Raw genomic sequence first — 21801 nt, forward strand, 5'->3', positions numbered from 1 at the left:
ATAGGAATAAAAGTGATAAAAAACATTTTTTTTAAAAAAAAGAAAGCATCAAAATAGAAAAATAAAAGTAAAATAAACAATAAAAAAAATTAAAAAACTTAAAGCGCACCCGTCCCTGCGTACTCGCTTGCAGAAGCGAACGCATACATAGGTTGCGCAAACATATGTAAATGGCGTTCAAACCACACATATGAGGTATCGCCGCAAACGTTAGAGCCAGAGCAATAATTCTAGACCTCCTCTGTAACTCTAAACAGGTAACCTGTACGTTTTTTTTTTAAGTGTCGCCTATGGGGATTTTTAAGTACTGAAGTTTGGCGTCGTTCCAGGAGTGTGCGCAATTTTAAAGTGTGACATGTTAGGTATTGATTTACTCAGCATAACATCATCTTTCACATTATGCAAACAAATTGGGCTAACTTTACTGTTTTTTTTTTTTTTTTTTTTTTTTTTTAATGCATGAAACTCCCCCCCCCCCCCCAAAAAAATACCCTGCAAGATGAAAAGTTGCAATGACTGCTATTTTATTTTCTAGGGTCTCTGCTAAACAACATATGTAATGTTTGGAGGTTCTCTAGCAAAAAAATGATGATTTTTGCATGTAGGAGCGAAGTGTAAGAATTGGCCTGGTAGGCAAGTAGTTAAACTAGGTTTTTATGTCTCCCCGTGTTCAACTTCAAATTCTGATATGTGATATCTCAAAGAGAAACAATTGTGAACAAAGAGGGACAGGTGACTTTAGTCCATGTAGACCATATTTACCTTTTTCATATAAAGCATTTGTACTTTAAATGATCAGCAAACGCGTGTCAATGCATTTTAAAGCGAGGTTCCACCCAAATTTTGAACAATATCTGTATGTATTCTCTTCCTTGCCTAGATGCTGACATGCCGTTTAAAAAATTTAAATCGCCGTAATTACCTTTTATTTTTCTATTCTTCTTTGCACTTCCTGGTTCTCCTCCCGTGGGAGTAGGCGTGTTTCTAGCCTCTCCCAGACTCCTGGGAGCTAGTCTCAGGCTTCCCAGGATGCCACTGAGCATGTGCGGGAATGAGCGGTGAATGCTGGGAGCACAGCATTCACCACATCCAGGAAATAAATGCTTGTGGGCTTCAAATGCCCACAATGAAGATGGAAACCGCCTGCAGTGAATAATATAAGTTATTCTTTCCGACGAAATCTGACACAGGTGGACATATTACACACAATATGTGAGTATGTAATGCTGAGAAGAAAAGTTTGTGAATGAACTAAAAAAAAAAAAAAACGATAGATAGGTGGACCCCTGCTTTAAATTCTCTTGTATATCTACAGTTGTGGTCCAGCAGTTACTGGGATTTCCAGGCTACCAGTAATTGTGTGGTGCAAATCATATTTGACCTTTAACTAAAGACATCTCATTGTGATACATAATGCCATTTTTCGGTCATTACAGAAGAGCAGAGACTATTTTATGTCAGAAAAGATTAACTGACCTGCACATCATTCTCTATTGCTGTAGAAAACAGTAAACAGGCAGCTCATTGTGATAGGTAGACAAGCATATGTAGATACAGAGAAGCACTTCTTATTAAACTATTTAGATATCTAAACCGTTTAACTTGTTGATGTATTTGGGTAATATACAGTACCTTGAAAAAGTATTCATACCCCTTGAAATTTTCCACATTTTGTCATGTTACAACCAAAAACATACATGTATTTTATTGGGATTTTATGTGATAAACCAACATAAAGTGGCACATAATTGTGAAGTGGGAGGAAAATGATAAATGGTTTTCAATGTTTTTTACAAACAAATATGTGAAAAGTGTGGGGTGCATTTGTATTCAGCCTCCTTTACTCTGATACCCCTAACTAAAATCTAGTGGAACCAATTGCCTTCAGAAGTCACCTAATTAGTAAATAGAGTCCTGTGTGTAATTTATTCTCAGTATAAATACAGCTGTTCTGTGAAGCCCCCAGAGGTTTGTTAGAGAACCTTAGTGAACAAACAGCATCACGAAGGCCAAGGAACAAACTAGACAGGTCAGGGATAAAGTTGTGGAGAAGTTTAAAGCAGGGTTAGGTTATATAAAATATCCCAAGCATTAAACATCTCATGGAGCACTGTTCAATCCATCATCTGAAAATTGAAACAGTATGGCACAACTGCAAACTTACCAAGACATGGCCGTCCACCTAAACTGACAGGCATAGAGAGCAATAATCAGAGAAGCAGCCAAGAGGCCCATGGTAACTCTGGAGGTGCTGCAGAGATCCACAGCTCAGGTGGGAGAATCAGGACATTTAGTCGTGCATTCCACAAATCTGGCCTTTATGGAAGAGTGGCAAGAAGAAAACCATTTTTGAAAGAAAGCCATAAAAAGTACTGTTTGCAGTTTGTGAGAAACCATGTGGGGGACACAGCAAACATGTGGAAGAAGGTGCTCTGGTCAGATGAGATCAAAATGTAACTTTTTAGCAAAACGCTATGTGTGGAGCAAAAATAACACAGCACATCACCCTGAACACACCATCCCCACCGTAAAACTTGGTGATGGCAGCATCATGTTGTGGGGATGCTTTTCTTCAGCAGGGACAGGGAAGCTGGTCAGAGTTGATGGGAAGATGGATGGAGCCAAATACAGGGCAATCTTAGAAGAAAACCTGTTAAGAGTCTGCAAAAGACTTGAGAATGGGGCGAGGTTCACCTTCCAGCAGAGCAATGACCTTAAACATACAGCCAGAGCTACAATGGAATGGCTTAGATCAAACCATATTCATGTGTTAGAATGGTCCAGTCAAAGTCCAGATCTGAATCCAATTGAGAATCTGTGGCAAGACTTGAAAATTGCTGTTCACAGACGCTCTCCATCCAATCGGACAGAGCTTGAGCTATTTTGCAAAGAAGAATGGGCAAAAATGTCACTCTAAATGTGCAAAGCTGGTAGAGACATCCCCAAAAAGACTTGTAAGTGACAGACTATGTAACTATGTAACTTGCAGCTGTAATTGCAGAGAAAGGTGGTTCTACAAAAGTACTGACTCAGGGGAGCTGCCACGCTTTTCAGATATTTATTTTGTAAAAAATTTGAAGAACCATTTATCATTCCACTTCGTTCCACTTCACATGTGCCACTTCACTATGTGCCACTTTGTGTTGGTCTATCACATAAAATCCTAATAAAATACATTTACGTTTTTGGTTAAAACATGCTGAAATGGAAAATTTCAAGGGGTGTGAATACTTTTTCAAGGCACTAGACATGCTGACTCACATAGGAAGCATAAGAGCTGCAGGCATACATGTATCTTCTACTACAACATTTTTAATTGCATTCCAGCAGGCAGTCGTGAGAACACTCCTTACATGCATCCATGAACATATACGAAAGCTTACTTGTGATTATACTGACCTACTTCACAATGACAGAACAAACCGAGAGTGAATGACAAAGAACTAGCAAAAGCCTTTTGAAAATGTCAGCTGCTTAATGCCTGAATGCAGCAAAAATCACAGACAGAAGGTCAGCATTAGGAACATAACTTACAGTCAGTGTGATGTGCTGATCACTCTTCTGTTAGTTAAAATCTTCCTCCAACCTCCTCCACCCACCCCTGGAATCTTCTGGTGTGGCAGGGGTCAATACAACTAACAGGCCGTCACATGCTCTCATCAAGAGTGCCCAACTATGCCCACCCTTTCCGCCTGGATCTGCCATTCACAGAAACTGTACTACATCTTCTATGGATGCAAAGGATCTATGAATGGAGGATGGACAGATGATTAATAGAAGCTGTACTACATCTGTGAAAGGAGGGGGTGGAGCTATCAATAATCTGTCCATCCTCCATTCCAGAGGCGTAGCTTGAAGCTTGTGGGCCCCGATACAAAGGTTGACCTGCCCCCCCCCACCGTGTGTGCAGATACACCCACTGCACGCCAAGATACTCAAAGTGGCTTAAGAGTTTAGCAAAGTGGAAGCCCAGTACTGGAGCATGGCTGTGGGGTCCTAGGGCAGATCGGAGCTGGACTTTGTGGAGAATATGATAATATGACAGGGAGGCTGCAGGGGCCCCCGGAGCTAGGGGCGGGGTTGCGATTGTGACCCCTGCAACCCCTTATGCTACGCCCATGCTCCATTCATAGATCCTTTCCATTCATAGAAGATGGTAGTATGGTTTCTGTGAATGGCAGATCCAGGCAGAAAGGGTGGGCATAGTCAGGCTCTCTTGATGACAGCCTGTGATAGCCTATTAGTTGTATTAAAGTGGTTGTATAGGCAGAAGGTTTCTTATCTTAATGCATTCTATGCATTAAGCTAAAAAAAACCTTCTGTGTGCAGCAGACCCCCTAATACTTACCTGAGCCCCATCTAGATCCAGTGATGTGCCTCAGCTGTCCATGACTCTCCCTCCCCCTCCTAATTGGCTGAGACACAGCAGCGAGCGCCTATGGCTCCCGCTGCTGTCAATCAAAGTCAGTGAGCCAATGTGAGAGGGGGGCGGGGCCAAGCCTCCGATCCATGTCTGAATGGACACACAGAGCAGCAGCTCAGCTCAGGTGCCCCCATATCAAGCTGCTTACTGTGGGGGCACCTGGCAGGAAGGAGGGGCCAGGAGCACCGGCGAGAAGAGGAGGATCCGGGCTGCTCTGTGCAAAACCACTGCACAGAGCAGGTAAGTATAACATGTTTGTTTTTAAACAAAAAAAAACCAAACAACAAGACTTTAATATCACTTTAACCCATGCCACACCAGAGGATCTGTTCTACCAACAGAAGAAGTATCAGCACAAAGGACACATGCTAGTGTCTGTGAGTTATGTCTCTTGTGCACATTTTTCTATTTGTGATTTTGGCTGCATTTAGGCTTTAAAGTACAACTATAGGCAAAATGTTTTTTTTAATTTTGGATAGAGTGAGAGAGGGTTATAACCCCTGTCAGTTTTTTTTTTGCCATTTGTGTACTGTTACAGAGATTTCCCTTCACTTCCTGTCCCATAGCCAAAACAGGAAGTGAGAGGAAATCCCTGCAAATTAAGGAAATTCCTTTGGACCCTCGGGTCACCAAAACTAGTGTCCCTATTTTGGAGGACTTCCCCTCTATTATTTTTCTGGGGACAACCCAAAATTTGGGATTTTCTTTTACTTTCATGTTCAGTGATAATGATAAACAGAGAGGATGTATCTCCATATCAGGGGGCACAGATAGCAATAAAAACTGACAAGGCTTCTAATCCCTCTCCACTCTATCCAAAACTTAAAAAAAAAGCTTTGCCTTTAGTTATACTTTAACTGCTTTGCTAATCTTATGGTTTTAATGCTTTTTCAGTTCTCACCTAAAACAAGTAATGCAACTAGTGAAAGCATAACTCCTTACCTATACACATGTCCTGATTGGTATTTGCCAAAAGTAATGAGGCCATTGATTTACATGACAGCAAGAGCAAGTAAATAGATAGGAAGGTAATTATATTTAATATAATTACTTTTTGTTTACATTTCTTCAGTTGCTTCCTGGTTTCTGGCCTAGGCCAAAATGATGTCATCCCAGGAGTCTTCATTGGCTTTTTTTTTTTCTTTCATCTGGAGGAGGGGTGGAGGGGCTTTCTTTACTAAGCACATCTTTCTGCCTGCATGCCTGAGCTAAGAACAGATGGATTGTGGTGTTTAGATGCAGTGTAGTTCTATAGCTCCTAAATGTCCCTGATTTCGACGGACTGTCCCTGATTTGGTACAAAGTCCCTCTTTCCTCCTCATTTGTCCCTTATTTTGGTCTGATCTATATAGTTGTATATAAAATGCACTTTTTATCTTTCAAAAAGTGTCTCCCAGTGCTAAACCTTTCATCCAATTTCTAAATTGCTGCATTTGAAAATATCAAAAGCCAATATAAAGGAATAATAGTGGTTAAAAAAAAGCACTTGTGGGTTTAATTAATTATTTTTTTGTATAATTCTCCTTTAACCACTTTCTGACCGACTCATGCCGATATATGTCTGCAGAATGGCATGTACAGGCATATTAATGTACCTGTACATTGCCCTTTAAGATGCAGCATTGTGGGCGGGCGCACACGTGCCGCCAGCTCCGTGAGTGCGATTATGGGTCCCGCGGACTCGATGTCCGCGGGGATACCCGCGATCGTCTCACGGAGAGGAAGAACGGGGAAATGCTGATGTAAACAAGCATTTCCCCATTCTTCCTAGTGACAGGACACTGATCACAGCTCCCTGTAATCGGGAGCGGTGATCAGTGTTGTGACACACATAGCCCCTCCCCCCTACAGTTAGAACACATTCCTAGGACTCACTTAACCCCTTCAGTGCCCCCCTAGTGGTTAACCCCTTCACTGCCAGTCACATTTACACAGTAATCAATGCTTTTTTAATCGCATTGATCACTGTATAAATGTGAATGGTCCCAAAATAGCTCCAAAAGTGTCCAATCTTGTCTGTCATAATGTCGCAGTCACAATAAAAATCGCTGATCACCGCCATTACTAGTAAAAAAAAAAAATTATTAATAAAAATGCCATAAAACTATACCCTATTTTGTAGACGCTATAACTTTTGTGCAAACCAATCAATAAACACTTATTGTGATTTTTTTTACCAAAAATATGTAGAAGAATACGTATCGGCCTAAACTGAGGAAAAAAATGTTTTTTTTATATATTTTTTGGGGATATTTATTATAGCAAAAAGTAAAAAATAATGCATTTTTTTCAAAATTGTCGCTCTTTTTTTGTTTATAGTGCAAAAAATAAAAACCGCAGAGGTGATCAAATACCACCAAAAGAAAGCTCTATTTGTGGGGAAAAAAGGACATCACTTTGGTTTGGGAGCCACGTCGCATGACCGCGCAATTGTCAGTTAAAGCGACGCAGTGCCAAAGTGGTTAAGGGGGCATGGCGGTGGTGTGTCCTATGCCTACATACTTTTGCTAATAGGTGTCCATCATTCCCATCTCAAAGTTGGGAAATATGTAGTTCTGCTTTAAAATCATAAGACTAACACCTAAACGAAGCGCTAACTCCAGTACCTAATCTACAGCATGTGCACCTCATCTTCTGCATGGAGCCTTGGAGATGTCATGTAATTGGCCTTTCCGCCAATCAAGGAGTCCTCTAGTGGCTTAAGTATACCACAAACTCCACACAGTGGCCCACATTTTATGAATGGCGGTGTTACAGATAGCAATATCCACTCTCCAATTGAAATTGACCCCCTAGATTTATTGAACTCCCGCTTAAGGCTCTGTTTCCACTACTGCGACTTGTTTTGCGACTTGACACATGTCAAGTCGTATGACAAGTCAAAACCCATGTATTTCAATGGTCCCCGTTCTAATTAGTGCGTCTCAAGTCGCAGCGTCTCCAAAAAAGGTTCTTGCACTACTTTGTTCCGTCTTCGGTGCGACTTGTTCTCCATAGAAAGGAATTAAGTCGCAATGCAGTCGCATGTACATGTCTGACACCGCGACTTTGTTGCGACTTCCACGGAAGTCTACGGAAGCACATGATCTCTGCTCCTCCCAAATACATACACTTCCTATATTGATGTACGTGAGTGTGGAAGACAGGAAGGGGAAGTAACTAAGCAGGATAAGGAATTACATCACTCTGGCTAAATCGCAGAACATCAAAGTCGTTTTTAAAGTCGCATCAAATCGCAACATAAATCGCATTGTAAAGTTGCAGTGTAAATCGCGCAACTTTGGGGACGCAATAGTGGAAACATAGCCTAATAGGTAAAAAGATAAGGAGGCTTTTGTAGTGGATTCCAGGCGTTATTCTGAAACTCACTCCAAAAAAAAACAAAAAAAAACAAGAACCCTTACATTTTTTACATAGCTGTGATCGCACAACAACTGGAGAATAATTATAAAATGGTTAGAAAGGCAGACGTTTTTTTACCTTAATGCATTCTCTGCATTAAGGCAAAAAACCTTCTGTGTGCAGCAGCCCCCCCCCCCCCCCCCCAGCCCCCTTTTACACTTACCTGAGCCCGATAGTGCTAGGAGGGGTTGTCAGATTTCAAATCCAATCCACACTTCTAGCATATCTCCCCCCTGCCAAAGCCCCCCCCCCCCCCCCCCCCCCAGCACATATCCTCCTAACCCCTTGATCACTTCACATATTTTCTACCTTGTCCTCCTTTCCAGCCGCTCTCTACCCCTCCCTCCTCCATCTACAGAGCATAATAAAAACTTTCTACAGACCTGATATCAGCGTGTCCCTGCTCCCCCTCCTCGTGTGTGTACAGAACAGAGAAGGAAGAGGAGGGGAGGAGCTTTGATACACTGACACTCTGCTCTGCTGAACCAAGCTGCTGTCAGGGAGAGGGGAGACTCATCACTCTCGGTGCAGTCCGCGTGAATGATGTGTCCGGATCTGGGGCAGAAGTAAACCCGAACACATCATTGAAAAACCGGACTGTCTGGGAGAAAAACGTACAGGTGGCAACCCTAGCAGCACCTATCGCTGCTCTCTCCCTTTCTGCTCACTGGCTCAGAAGCAGCAGCGGGAGCCATTGGCTCCTGCCGTGGTCAATCACAGCCAGTGAGGAGGGAGTAGGGGCGGGGCTGAACCGCACTGTGTGTCAATGGATACACAGAGCACGGCTTGAGAGGGAGCCTGGATGAGTGCCCCCAAAGCAAGCGGCGGGCCCCCCAAGAAGACGGGGATCGGGGCTGCTTCTGTCAGACCGTCTGCCGTACACACAGGCTGAATGTTGGCCAGTTTCTATTTAATCCGTATGTACGGCCCTTAACTGCTTACATTTTTTAGATGGAGTTTGGTTTCAGTTTGTTTTCTGTATCTAAATCTACTTGTCCATCAAACACTCGCCTTCCCCCAGACTGACATGACATGTCTGCTGTCCAAAGGTGTCTTCTTTGCTCCTCCATCCTAATGCAGGAGGTGTGTTACTGACCAGATCATCAGGTGAAAACAGAGGGAAAACACCTAAACAAAGAACATTAAGGCAGCCATCACATCTAATCACTGGTAAGCTGCATATTACATTTTTCATTTTGGGTTTAATACTCCTTTAACCCTTTTGCTGCCAGGTCCATACGCCGTACTGACCTACAGCACTGCTTCCAGCTAGCCAGGTCCGTATGCCATACGGACCTGTGTTCCTCCTCTGCTATAAGCTCATGGTCACTTTGGTGACCATGAGCTTATTGCAGAATTGTTCAGAAGATGCTGCTGAACAAACTGATAACTCTGATCAGAGCAATTTACCCAAAATAAGAATCCCCCGGTAGCGTAGCGTGGGGGGTGCGGAGGGGGCCGTGGCCCGGGTGCAACATTTAGGGGGGCGAAATTCCACACTAATGTGTGTCACTATTGGCTGCCTCCTCCTAATTTAAATTTCCTGTGTCCTCCGCACTCTGGCCGCCATGTTCAGTGTCCGGCGCGCTGTGATTGGGCGTATGGGGTCATGTGCAGCAGCGGGGCTGGCATATCCTCGATCGAGGTTGCTCCTGGAGTCCTGCCTCCGCACATCACCCCAATCACAGGGCGCAGGACACTGAACATTGCGTCTAGAGCGTGGGGGACACTAGAAATCAAAATTGTGAGCCGCCGCTGTCTTCTTCTTCCCCTCCTCCTCCGGTTCAATGCAGGACAAAAAAAAGAAGGTGAGAGTAGACTCCCTCGTGGGAGTAGAGTCATGTTACTGGCCCCGGCAGAGGGGGTGGTTATGGTCTGGGGAGAGGGAGCAGCCAGAGAGAGTGTAGAAGAGCAGCACCGTGTAGTGTCAGTATAGGAATACTGTAGGTAGGGCAGTGTAGTGGTCAGTGTAGTGTAGTGAACAGTATAGTGGTCAGTGTAGTGTAGTGGGCAGTATAGTGGTCAGTGTAGTGTAGTGGTCAGTGTAGTGTAGTGAACAGTATAGTGGTCAGTGTAGTATAGTGGACAGAGCATACAGGTTAGTGTAGTGGTCAGTGTAGGAATCAGGTAGGTTAGTGTAGAGGTCAGTGTAGGAATCAGGTAGGTTAGTGTAGAGGTCAGTGTAGGAATCAGATTGGTCAGGACTATTGTAGGAAGGAAAGGGACTCGGGGAGTGCTAAAAGTCCACTGGTTAGGGGGCACAAATTACTTACCCGGGTACTGACAACCCACGCTACGCCGCGGCCACTGCCCCCCCCTTCTCACCACCGCTGCTCTGTCGCTATGTCCCCCTCCACCCGCCTATGCTGACATCTAAATTGCCCCCCACTCTAACTCTCCCTTACCCTGGCTGATTCCACTCCCTGCGCACCGACAGCCCCCCCCTTTGCAAACTCCGATCCCTTGTGGCTGTGGTAAGATTCTCTTCTCTGCTTTCCCACCGGCTTTCCATGCTACAGGGCAGCCACCGTGGGATCTACAGGCCAAAAGAGATCCCCCCCACCCGTGCTACTCTGACCCCCCTGCAGTGCCCCTCCCCACTTCCCTAATGTGCAGGTGCCACCTGCCTGCAGCCGTTATCTAGCTCTCCTTCCTCCCCCCTCCTGCTGGTTTTCTGTGCTGCAGGCAGCCACAAAGGAATTCTTTTTTTTCAAAACACCCCTCAGCGTTGCTCCGACCCCCCCTTTAGTGCCCGTCCACTTCCCCGATGTCAGGGCGCCCCCTCCCTGCTGCTAACCATCTCACCCTCCTTCCCTCCTGCCGGCTGCAGTGGCTGACAGATTGCTGTCAGCATGGGGGGGGGGGGGGTGTGCTGATAAACATAGGTTTTACCAACCCCCTTCCTTTCCTGAAAAAATACAGTTAGTACAGATCACTCCTGCATTCTTCATTATTGACAGATAGTAAACTGTGCTTACTACCTGTCAGATTGTAAATTAAACTATGTTTCATTTTATGAATCAATAGCAGTCTATACAGAACGAAAGTTCTGGTGCGAACCGAACAGGGGTCCGTTTGGCCCATCCCTACTCACTGTCAGTTTTAACCCCACTTTACCAACAAATGCACTGTAACCGCATGCATTGCACGTGGTTGCTGGGAGTTTGCGGCGCTTTCCCTTGACATGAATATGTAGTGTTCAGCGACGGTATCACTACAAGTTGGGTCAACTTTGCAGAGGGCGCAAAGCATCACGGCATCAGCACCCTGCCCATTGCCTATAACAGCTTAAAGAGGAATTAAACTTCCTCTGCTGACATTTACCTATAGGTAATAGTACACGTTTAGGAGTTATTTACATTACATGCAGCCAGTGACATCACTGGCGCGTGCTCCCTGAAGGACCGGCCACCGGTGCCATTCCTTCCAAGCCCTGTGCCGTGAACAGTGACATCATCGCGGCTTTGGCCAGTCACAGAGGCGGAGCTCACGAACTTCGGAAGCAAGATGGGTGAAAATGAAAGCGGCTCCAGCGCTGACATCCCCGGCGCTGGAAAAGCTTCGTTTTAAGGTGAGTTTGACATAATGTGCTAGTAGTATGCGATCCATAGTAGCACATTATGACTTTATCTTGCAGGAAGGAAAAAAAAAAAAAAGTCAAGCGGTATACAACTGCCACATGGGGGTACCTGGTTTTGACAGATACCCACTCCCACTTCTGGGTAAGATCGCCAAGGCGATCTGTGAAGCTGTTTGGCCCCTCCTGTTAAGAGAAATAAAACCCTCTTTGTTCATTTTAAAAGTGACTGGCGCCCATCTTTCCATCTTGCACTACACCCACCATGCCTAGTAACCTGCACCCTGAGGAGAAATGTCAGCCCTTCCGGCCTCTGGGGGTCAGCACCAGGCCCTTGGAGGTTGGGGAGACCGCTACGCCCAGAACACCAATGTATCTGCATACGGTGTTCCATTTAGTGAAAATATTGTTTTGATAAACATTTGCGCAAATATTGCAGAGCCTTAAAAATCAGCAGCACCTTCTTTTTACTCTACAGGTCGTGTGCTTTCAGAAAATATATGGTTTGGGACGTTTTTTACAAACTCTTAAACTCTCAAGCTGTAAGTGAAAAATAAAACCTCCAGATTTTTAGGGAAATTTGGATATTTACATTTTTGTGTATGTTCCATTTTAACCATTTCACAAAATGACACTATTTAAAATGTACAAATATTTGTTATTTATTAACGCAACACAGATTAAAGGAGAAGTACAGCCAAAGCTTATTCGTTCTGAACTCCAGTGACCATTTTTCAGCAGACAGCGGGGTGAAGTCCGCTGTCTGCTGACATCATAGATCTGGTCCAGGCTCGGGCAAGATCACAACAATGGAGTCGGGATCTGCCCACATGCCTAAATCAGCACCTGGCTCAGTACCTCAGTGAGCCACTGAGAACCTCACTGCCCCCTCCACAGCCCAGCATTCCAGTGAGTGCGGGGAAGCAGAGAAGAGAGACAGCGACTGACAGTCACCAGCTTTCTGCTCGGGGAGCTGTGCGAACCGAGCGATCTGCAGCCTTAGATTGTTCGGTTTTCAGTCTTAGAGCCGACGGGGGACAGATACAGCATCGTACCGATGCTACATCCAGCTAGGTAGGTATGATCCCGGAAAAAACATAACCCCATACTTATCTATAAGCTTTTATATTTAGCGGGAATTTTGCAGGAATTTAGTAAAATTTATTTATTTTATTTTTATTTATTTCAGGTACTTATATAGCGCCATCAATTTACGCAGCGCTTTACATATACATTATACATTCACATCAGTCCCTACACCCTCAAGGAGCTTACAATCTAAGGTCCCTAACTCACATTCATACATACTAGGGACAATTTAGACAGGATCCAATTAACCTACCAGCATGTCTTTGGAGTGTGGGAGGAAACCGGAGTACCCGGAGGAAACCCACGCAGGCACAGGGAGAACATTCAAACTCCAGGCAGGTAGTGTCGTGGTCGGGATTCGAACCAGTGACCCTTCTTACTGCTAGTCGAGAGTGCTACCCACTACACCACTGTAAAATTTGCTGTGTTTTTATCTGCTAATAATGATTTTAGAGTATTTTTAGCAAAAATATTGTTTTGATAAACATTTGCGCAAATATTGCAGAGCATTACAAATTAGTAGTACCTTCTTTTTATTCTACAGTGTGCTTTCATAAAATATATGGTTTGGGGGTCTTTTACAAACTTTGAAAGCTATAATGAAAAAATATTAAAGCAATAGAAAAATTGCAAAAATGGTCCGGCCAGCTTAGTTTAAAAGTGGTGTGCAGGGCCTGGCAGCGAAAAGGTTAAATAACAAATTTTCATAGAGGTCTATACATCAGGTAAAAAAAAAGAGGGACAGGGGATATTCTTTTAAAAAAAGGGACAGTTCCTCCAAATGAAAGACAATTGGGAGTTATACAAAAAGTGGCTGTTTTCATTTTTATAAAGACATTGGAAATACATAAGAAAATGACTTACCTACGAACAAAGCCACCGCTAATAGCCATCTGTTCACGTTCATCCACGACACGGGCGGGCTGACTTGCTACCACTCCATCTTGATTATTGCCCCAAGCTTTTTTGTAAGCATCACTTGATTTAAGCCTATAGAAAACACATTGTCAATGACCTCTAAAAACATGGTGAACATCAGTGAGAAATGAAATGCCACACACGCCATGGCACAGAGCCAATAAGAGCTGATTCAGGCAAATGAGCGACCAACAGAGCATCAGCTTATACCGATATATATCATATACCCAATTACCTAGCACTGAAGTTCATCAGCTGTGAAATCCTGAAATGTAATTAATTCATTCAGAACTTCGCCTAACTGGTATAACATATATTTCATTTTTTTTTCATCCAGTAAATAGGAAAACAGTCTTTTCTTTGACATAAAACACACATAGAAAGACAAACTGGCAGACAAACATAAAACAAAACTGCCAAGTATAGTGTGTACATCACATCACATGGACATCGGCGTCACATAAATTCACCTACATAGTAGATTGGCACTATGCAATGGATTAGGTTGCATAGTATATTTGTATAATAAATTCTTAATATAGGATGAGTGAAAACAGCTATTTCAGAATACCTTGATTATTCTGATCTCTATTTTGTTTTTGGATAATATATCGGTACTGTAACTATACATCGAGAGTTGATGTACAAACCTTCGTCAACAAAGACAAAAATAAAAAAAAATAAAAATAAATAAATAAATAAGTAGAGTGGAATGAATGCAGCAGCAAACGAAACAAGCGTTGTAGCATCAATGTCCAATATACCTTGTTCATGCACAAGCTGGTGGCATGAATAGGATGTGAAACACTCTTCAACTAAGCACAACTGCTCCCATGGTTCACTATTGCATTAATGCACCATCAGTAACAGCTGTCACAGAGCCCAAACCAGTCAAAAGTGGACTTCTTGCCTTCTCCGTTTTAAAAAATGTAATGGTTAAAAAGGTTTTCCACCTTTTCATGACTTTTTAGACATCTCTTTGCCTTGTATACCATGTTCTCTTTGAGGTCCATCCCCAGCCATTTTTTTTTTATAGAGGGTGAAAAGATAAATAGATAGATAGATAGATAGATAGATAGATAGATAGATAGATAGATAGATAGATAGATAGATAGATAGATAGATAGATAGATAGATAGACTTTATTGTCATTGTATACATAGAACATTTTTCCGAGTACTCTTTACAGCAGCAATAAAACACTTCTCAACAAAACCACACATACATACTCCTAGCACATGCCCACATATCTATTTAAATATATCAAAATATAAAATGTTATTTAAAAATAAATAAATAAAAGAATATTAGAATTCCACATAAAATTCCTAAAACACTGTACCTGATGGGATTATGGACAATACGGCCCTAGGGAAAAAAGGATGCTTTAAGCGAATAGTGTGCGTTTTAAGTGTTCTATATCTTTTCCCTGATGGCAATGGGACAAACACACTGTAACCTGGGTGGGTTGGATCAATACTAATAGCTTTTGCCCGCTTTTTTAATTGGCTGGCATATGCTGTGTCCAAATTCGGTAGCTCTGTTCCTATGATCCGCTGTGCTGTTTTCACCACACGAGACAGGCACTTCTTATCCTCCGCCCTGCAGCTGGCATACCACACTACAGTGCAGTGAAGAAGAATACTCTCAATGGTACAATGATAGAAATTGACCAGAAGCCTTAAGGGCAATCCAGCCTGCTTCAGTCTCTGAAGGAAAAACAGTCTCTGCGCTTTTTTCACAAAAAAAAAGTATTTTGAGACCATGACAACTTCCTTGTAAAATGCACTCCCAAAATTTTAATAGTGTCCACCCTTTCTACCTCCTCACCAACTATATAAACCGGGCAATGATTGATCTTTCTTGATCTCCTATAATCCACTATTATTTCTTTAGTTTTTGCCATATTGAGTATTAAATCATTTTCTCTACACCACTCAACCAAATGTTGAATTTCCTGCCTATAAGCTGTCTCATCATTATCTTGTATGAGTCCCACTAAAGTGGTGTCATCAGCAAACTTCACTATAGTGTTAGACGCATGCATGGGAGTACAGTCGTGCGTGAACAATGTAAACAGGGCCGGACTTAACACACATCCCTGTGGTACCCCTGTATTCAAAATAATAGTGTTAGACACCTGATCTCCTATTCTCACCATTTGTGGCCTGTTTGTTAGAAAATCCATGAGCGCAGCAATGGACATAGGCCCAAAGCTTTTAACTTTTTCACTAATTTGTCAGGGACTACTGTGTTAAATGCAGAGCTAAAATCAATAAAGGTCAGGATCTTTGCCAACCTTTTGTCAGGGCTGGGCTAAGACCTTCCTTTTCTGAGCTGGCCGCTCAGCTGTTGGCTTATTGCCAGCTCCTATCTCTCCACAGCGACTCACCTGTTGATGATATTCTGCTCGCCAGTCCTGCCTACTTAAGCCGTCCAGCCCAGATGATCTCTGTCTTCGCCTTGGTCAGCATCACAGAGACTCCTGCGTTCCTGTTAAAGACTTGCTTGGCTGACATTACTTCTGGCTCCAGATCCTGCTTGCAGTTCCACTATGCTGTTCCCTGGCTTCCTGACTTTCTGGCTTGTCTGACTATCTGTTCCTGTTATCGAACTTTGGCTATGTTTTGGCTAGGTTTGTTCTATTTACTTTTATTATTAAACAAGTGTGATTTAACTGTACTTCTGTCTCGGTCTGATTCATGATTTCTGACACCTTTTTTACCTCTTCTCTGTTTTTCCAATGATGGGTGTCCGACAGAAAAGGGGGTTAAGGAGGAGACAGCAGTAAAGACAAATTGCCTAGTAGATTGAGGAAGGTTTAGAACCTCTGTAAAAAATGTGTTGTCTGTGCCTCATAAAAAAATGTCACCTCACTTCCTGTCCATGTGACAGGTGTAACACAGAATAGGAAGTGAGGGGAAATCCTCCAAAGCAGAGATAACAAGCAAAAAAAAAAAGTTATTAAGGTTTAGCACCTCGTCCAGAATGTTGTACGTATCCCCAATGTAATATATTGTACCTCTCTTCCTGATGGGTGTCAAACAGAACGGGAAGAAAAGATAAATGTCTCTTACAAGGACACAGACAGCATTTGAAATCTCAAAAAATCTCTTCCATAAGGATATATCAGCATATAAATAATGACAGAGGTTCTAACCCTTCTCCAGATTATCCAAAAGTGAAATAAAACAGTTCTGGCTGGAGTTAAGCTTGCATTGGCCTTTCTGATTTTAATTTTCAGGCTGGTGTTTTTATAAGCAAGCAGCATTGTTTAAAGTGGATGTAAACCCTTACATATACCCAGTGAAATGACTGGAGATACACAGAGAAGAAACAAATTTGTATACAGTGCTCCTACACTGCTCCAAAGGTGTTGCTTGCAGGACTTTTTTCCCATCCTGCAAGCGCACCGCCCCAGTGTGAAAGCACTCGGGCTTTTACACTGGGGAGGCATGAGAGGTGCTTTTCATGCGCTTTACAGGCGCTATTTTTAGCGCTAAAACACCAGAAAGCACCTCAGTGTGAAGGGCTCTAACAGATGTGTTATAACCGATCAAATGTACAGCACCATGGCAAACAGAGCCTAAGATGGCAGCTTCCTTGGCTGTAAAGAAACATAGGGTTTGGTTCCACTTTAAAGTCTGTGTACATGGTTTCTTAGTATTGGTTTTGTCTCAGTAGAACATTGTCCAGCGAATGGTAAATGCTTTATTGCTGGCACTGCACATAGAGTTCTCTAAATTTATTAAAGGAAGGGCAATGCAGCATGTGGTAAAATAAAGAACTTCAACATCTGTCCCACACATATAGTAAGCCCAGCCATGGGGGGGTCAGGTGACCTTAATTGACCTATCCTAGAGGACCTACTAGAACATTTCCAATTAGCTGACCTTTTTTGACCCATCACAAAACCCCCATTAAAATCAATCAATGGGGGGCTTCAAACATCTACCGTCACCATCCCATGAGGGAAAGGGGGTCCTTAAAGCAGGCCATCCCCTTTCCTTACATTCTTTTGCTTCCGCTCTGTGATGAGACACCTAGCTAACAAGTGGGAAGCCTCGCTTTCGTCATTTACTGTGTTCTGCTAGTAATACGGAGTCATGTCAGAGCTTACTGAGTTTCAAAGAGAGAAAATTGTTGGTGCCCACTTAGCTGGTGCATCTGTGACTGAAGTTACCAATTTATTTTCAGTGTCATGAGGTAAAATATCAAAGGTTATGACGGCATATGCAGTTTCTGTGAAAACGTTGTCTGATAAGCAAAAGGACAGTTGACACCTGTAAGAGATGTTAACTGACTGAAAGAGACAAAAGGGCATTGCGCAGGACTTTGACCCGGAATAATATTTGTCAATTCCCAGGAGAATTCAGGCCATCTTGGATGCCAAAGGCGGTTCAACACCATATTAAGTAATGATTTCATTATTTTTCTTGGTGTTTCCAAATTTTTGTCCAACCCCTGTAGAAAAGCTCTATGCCTGCGTTGGTGCTTTCATACATGCCCTGCAGCACTCTCTATCCACACTATAGGAAGGAAGTAAATTGACATTTTCCTTGGACAACCCCAGAGCGGATATTCCTACGTTGTCATACAGAAATAATTCTCTTTTACATTGTGTAAACTGACACAGTAGTTACTTGGTCTGCTGCTTTCCTCATAAGAATACATAAGATATACATTTATTTCTGGCTGAGCTGTATCTATCCAGTGTTCAGCAAAATGCAACTCAAAATGAAATAAACTATACCGTGTTGCCCTGGGATACAAATGCCCTGGCTATGAATATTTTCAATGAAGAAACCATTGTGACACCCAATAATTAAATCTGCTTGCTAAAACCACCAGCTGTAAAATAATGCAGAAACAAGTAAAATACATAGAAAGAGAAGATGATGTAAAGGCAAAGAAATTAAGGTCACTCAAAAGTGGATCACCCCTTTAACATGACCATCCCCACTCCCGTTACCCCAAAGCCATTTTTGACTGGGTTGCCGTAGCAAGAACCATTAAAATCTAGGCATGCCTGCAGTGGCAGATGTTAAAATGTGCAGCATTATCTGGGATTCTCTTCATATTAATCTAGTAAGGACATCATTTACTCAGTTGACAGATTAAGGAGCCTTCAATAATATTAATAATATCAGCAATAATCCGCAGTAGCTCTTGGTTTATATCACCTTGGACTTTGGCAGATCCACCAAAAATTTCTACTATGTATGATCATGAAGATCCTTTTACACGTGTGGTTTTTCAGGGCTTCATCTTGAATAATTGTTGAATGTCCCCGGTTTCATATATATATATATATATATATTAAAAACATTACATCAATAATGACTGAAAATTAGGCAGGAAGGTGATAGTATCATTAAGAGGTTCCGCTGATCTAGGAATGGTGCCTGAGACTGTAGCACACATTTGGTACAGTTTCACCAATAATCACTACCCACTATGCTGCACATGACCTACTAATTACATAACTGTGTCAAACCCCATTACATGCTGGAAACAATCTCCATTGTACTTCAGACTAAAATAGACTAGTTTGTATGACTGCAGAGTGTCAGATTTGCATACTGTAAAAATTTGGCTTTATCAGCACAACAGCTGTGCCAGATGGTATTAACAGTGTCATCTAGGTCAACAAGACCACATTTACACAATTACTAACAGCCTCTGCATTAGAGAGAGCAAAGATAAAACTTATCATGGAGAAATTTTTATTGACTGAATTTGGCATAAATGTCTGCAATACAAGGTAGTCTATTCTGCGTCTGAAAGAGGCATAAAATTCATTTCTAGTATCATTTCACTAATGAATGAAAATATCCAGTGAACCATTTAGAAAACTTTCAGGAAGCCCAGCAAGCTTCTAGGGAAAATTATCTACATGCAACAATCGAAAATTTCAACATTTCCGTCAAGAGCATCATAAAAATTACATTTTTAGCATTTAAAAAAAATATTACCTTATTTGGCACCAATTTTGATTTTTTTTATGCTAATAATTCTGCTTTTTGTGTTTTTGTAGTTTATCATTGAGCAAATGTTTTTCATGTAACGGAAATGTTGAAGTTAATGTTATCGTGAAGGGAAATGCAGTGCAACCTTCACTGCAGAATGCCCGATTTTAATACGTCTACTTCCCACTGTCTATTCTATGAGATGAATATTGATCTCTCTGCATGCCACATGCTTTTTCCTGCCCATGTGTCTAGCAGCGATGATCTCTGCAAGGCTCAAAGACCAGCCTTGGGTGCTCAAAGACTTAGGCAGGCAGAACCTACTTGTTACATGGACAGACACATAGACCACAGAATTTTCCTAGGTCCGTCAAATTCTTTTCTGCTTCTTTCATGTCCTTATTGATTTGCTCCATCCCTTCCTCGATGCGTTCCAGTTGTTCTGATTAAATATAAGCATTATATCCCCACAGAATGAAGCAGATGGAAAAGGACAAAAAGAAAGACAAAAACTTCAGACATTCACTGTGACAAAAAAACGGACACCACAGAGCAGAGTCGGTACTCAGTACCTACTTGTTACAAGGACATATGAAAAGGCCACAGCATTTCCCTAAATCTTTTAAATTTTTCTCGGCCTCCTTCATGTCTTGGTTGATATGGTTCATGCCTTCTTCAACACGATCAAGTTGTTCTGGTCAGGACAAAGGGATGACAGTATGGAATGAAATTTTATTTTGTCTTAAACAGAACATGATAAAGGACTATGTCAACGGAAAGTGCAAAGTTACTTCAATGCATTACGGAGATGGATGCATTGAGGCTGAGCAGATGCTGATCACTGAAGCCAATTTTTTTTTCTTCTGTAAAATGGAATAAAATAACACTGACTATGAAATATTAGAAGTGAATACATGATCTGATTTGTTTAAACAGATAATGGCATGGGACATTTATATTTCTGTCTGTGAAGGCTCAAGACAATCTATGGACAAGGACTTTTAACAACATCTAGTTAAATAAATAAATGTTAAGGATTAAAAGACCCTATTTGTCACACAAATCAATGAACAAAGGCCTCCTAAAAAAGAAATGTGTTCGTTAGTGTTGGTTAGCAATTAACAACTAGTTGTAGACAAGAGTTAATCTAACAAGCTGGAAAATAAATCAAGTCAATTCATTTTTTTATTTTTTTTGTAATCCCTTAGTTACAAGCATATATGAAAAAGATAGCATAATTCTTGTAGAGTTAATACATTTAGATGTTAGATACAGTTACCATCAATCTTAATTTTGCAAAACTTATTGTAAGAGCTATACAAGTCTATTCAAAAACATATTTATAGAAAGTTTGGACTTTATTAAAGAGCAAATAGTTTACACATATTTAAGTTGCTTAAAATTATTTATTTATATATTATTTCAGTGTTTTATTTTTGAATGTGTGTGTATACTGTGAAATTCCAAGGCTGCTTAAAGCAGAATAAAAGAAAAAATAAACCCGTGCACTCTGTAAAAGAAGTAGCTTCATAAGTAAGTTTCCTTTTCTTAAATCTTCACTGTTTTGAAGAGTTCTGGGCACCACTGCTGCCACTTTTGGATGTGTCTGATAGTATTCTAACTAAGCTCTGTTGTTCCTCCCAACAACTCCCACATCACTGCAGGACACTTTAATGGCCACCTGTCATGTGGTTCCAAAGTAAAATACATCTGCAACAGCCACTCTCCACTGCCACATCTTACCATTAGTATGTGTCCCAACTGCAGCCAGCATGAAAACTCCATCTCTCATCTCATACTGCAGTGCTCAGTGCCTCAGCAGTCTACTGCCAAGCCCAAGCACTGTGAAAAAAGGAAAGATGGAAGTGCACACCAAAAAACACCCAGTTTTATATGTGACAGAAAGATTTCAATTTTGCCTCCTCCCAAGCCATGTCCCTCTAATGTGTTTCACCCAATCATGGGTTAATCGTGGCCCATGAGTGGGTGAAACACATTAGAGGGGCATGCCTTGGGAGGAGGGAAAGCTGAAGTTTTCCTGTAGCAATTGAAACTGGGCGGCTTTTCGGTGTGCACTTCCATCTTCTTCTTTTTTCACAGTTGATGATCTGGCAAGACAAGCCCTTTGGGAGCTGAAGCTAGCTGGTTTTGAATCACCGGGTCAATCCAGTGGAGCTTCAAGAAGCGTTCTGTGTTTATCTGGGTCTAAATGAGCAAGGCCAAGCATTGTCATATAGGGAATGTGCCTAGTCTTATAAAAATACAGACTTTCAGAAATGCTGGTATAGCTAAGATTTAACCTTTATAGAGACCCTGTCATCAACCTAAAAGATTGCTGATAAAAGCAAAACAGAGCAACAAGGTGGGACTTTGCATGAGACGCCAGGTGGGTAGAACCAAGCGTCTCCATCCCCAATAATTTG

General features: G+C 42.0%; 1 protein-coding gene across 2 annotated transcripts in view; it reads right to left on the reverse strand.

The window, feature by feature from the left end:
• The window catches only part of SNAP25 (synaptosome associated protein 25), a 181455-nt gene that overhangs the window by 13904 nt on the left and 145750 nt on the right, over positions 1 to 21801 (reverse strand). The window contains exons 5-6 of one of the 2 annotated variants that reach the window (XM_073628277.1): positions 19703 to 19820; positions 13356 to 13481 (exon numbers count right to left, since the gene is read on the reverse strand). In XM_073628277.1, coding sequence (XP_073484378.1) covers positions 13356 to 13481; positions 19703 to 19820 — 244 coding nt within the window. Of the gene's footprint in view, positions 1 to 13355; positions 13482 to 19702; positions 19821 to 19954; positions 20073 to 21801 lie in introns of both variants that reach the window. The other variant, XM_073628278.1, reaches the window with a different exon arrangement.

Source organism: Aquarana catesbeiana, linkage group LG04 (genome assembly GCF_042186555.1).
Source record: "Aquarana catesbeiana isolate 2022-GZ linkage group LG04, ASM4218655v1, whole genome shotgun sequence".
NCBI classification, from domain to species: domain Eukaryota; kingdom Metazoa; phylum Chordata; class Amphibia; order Anura; family Ranidae; genus Aquarana; species Aquarana catesbeiana.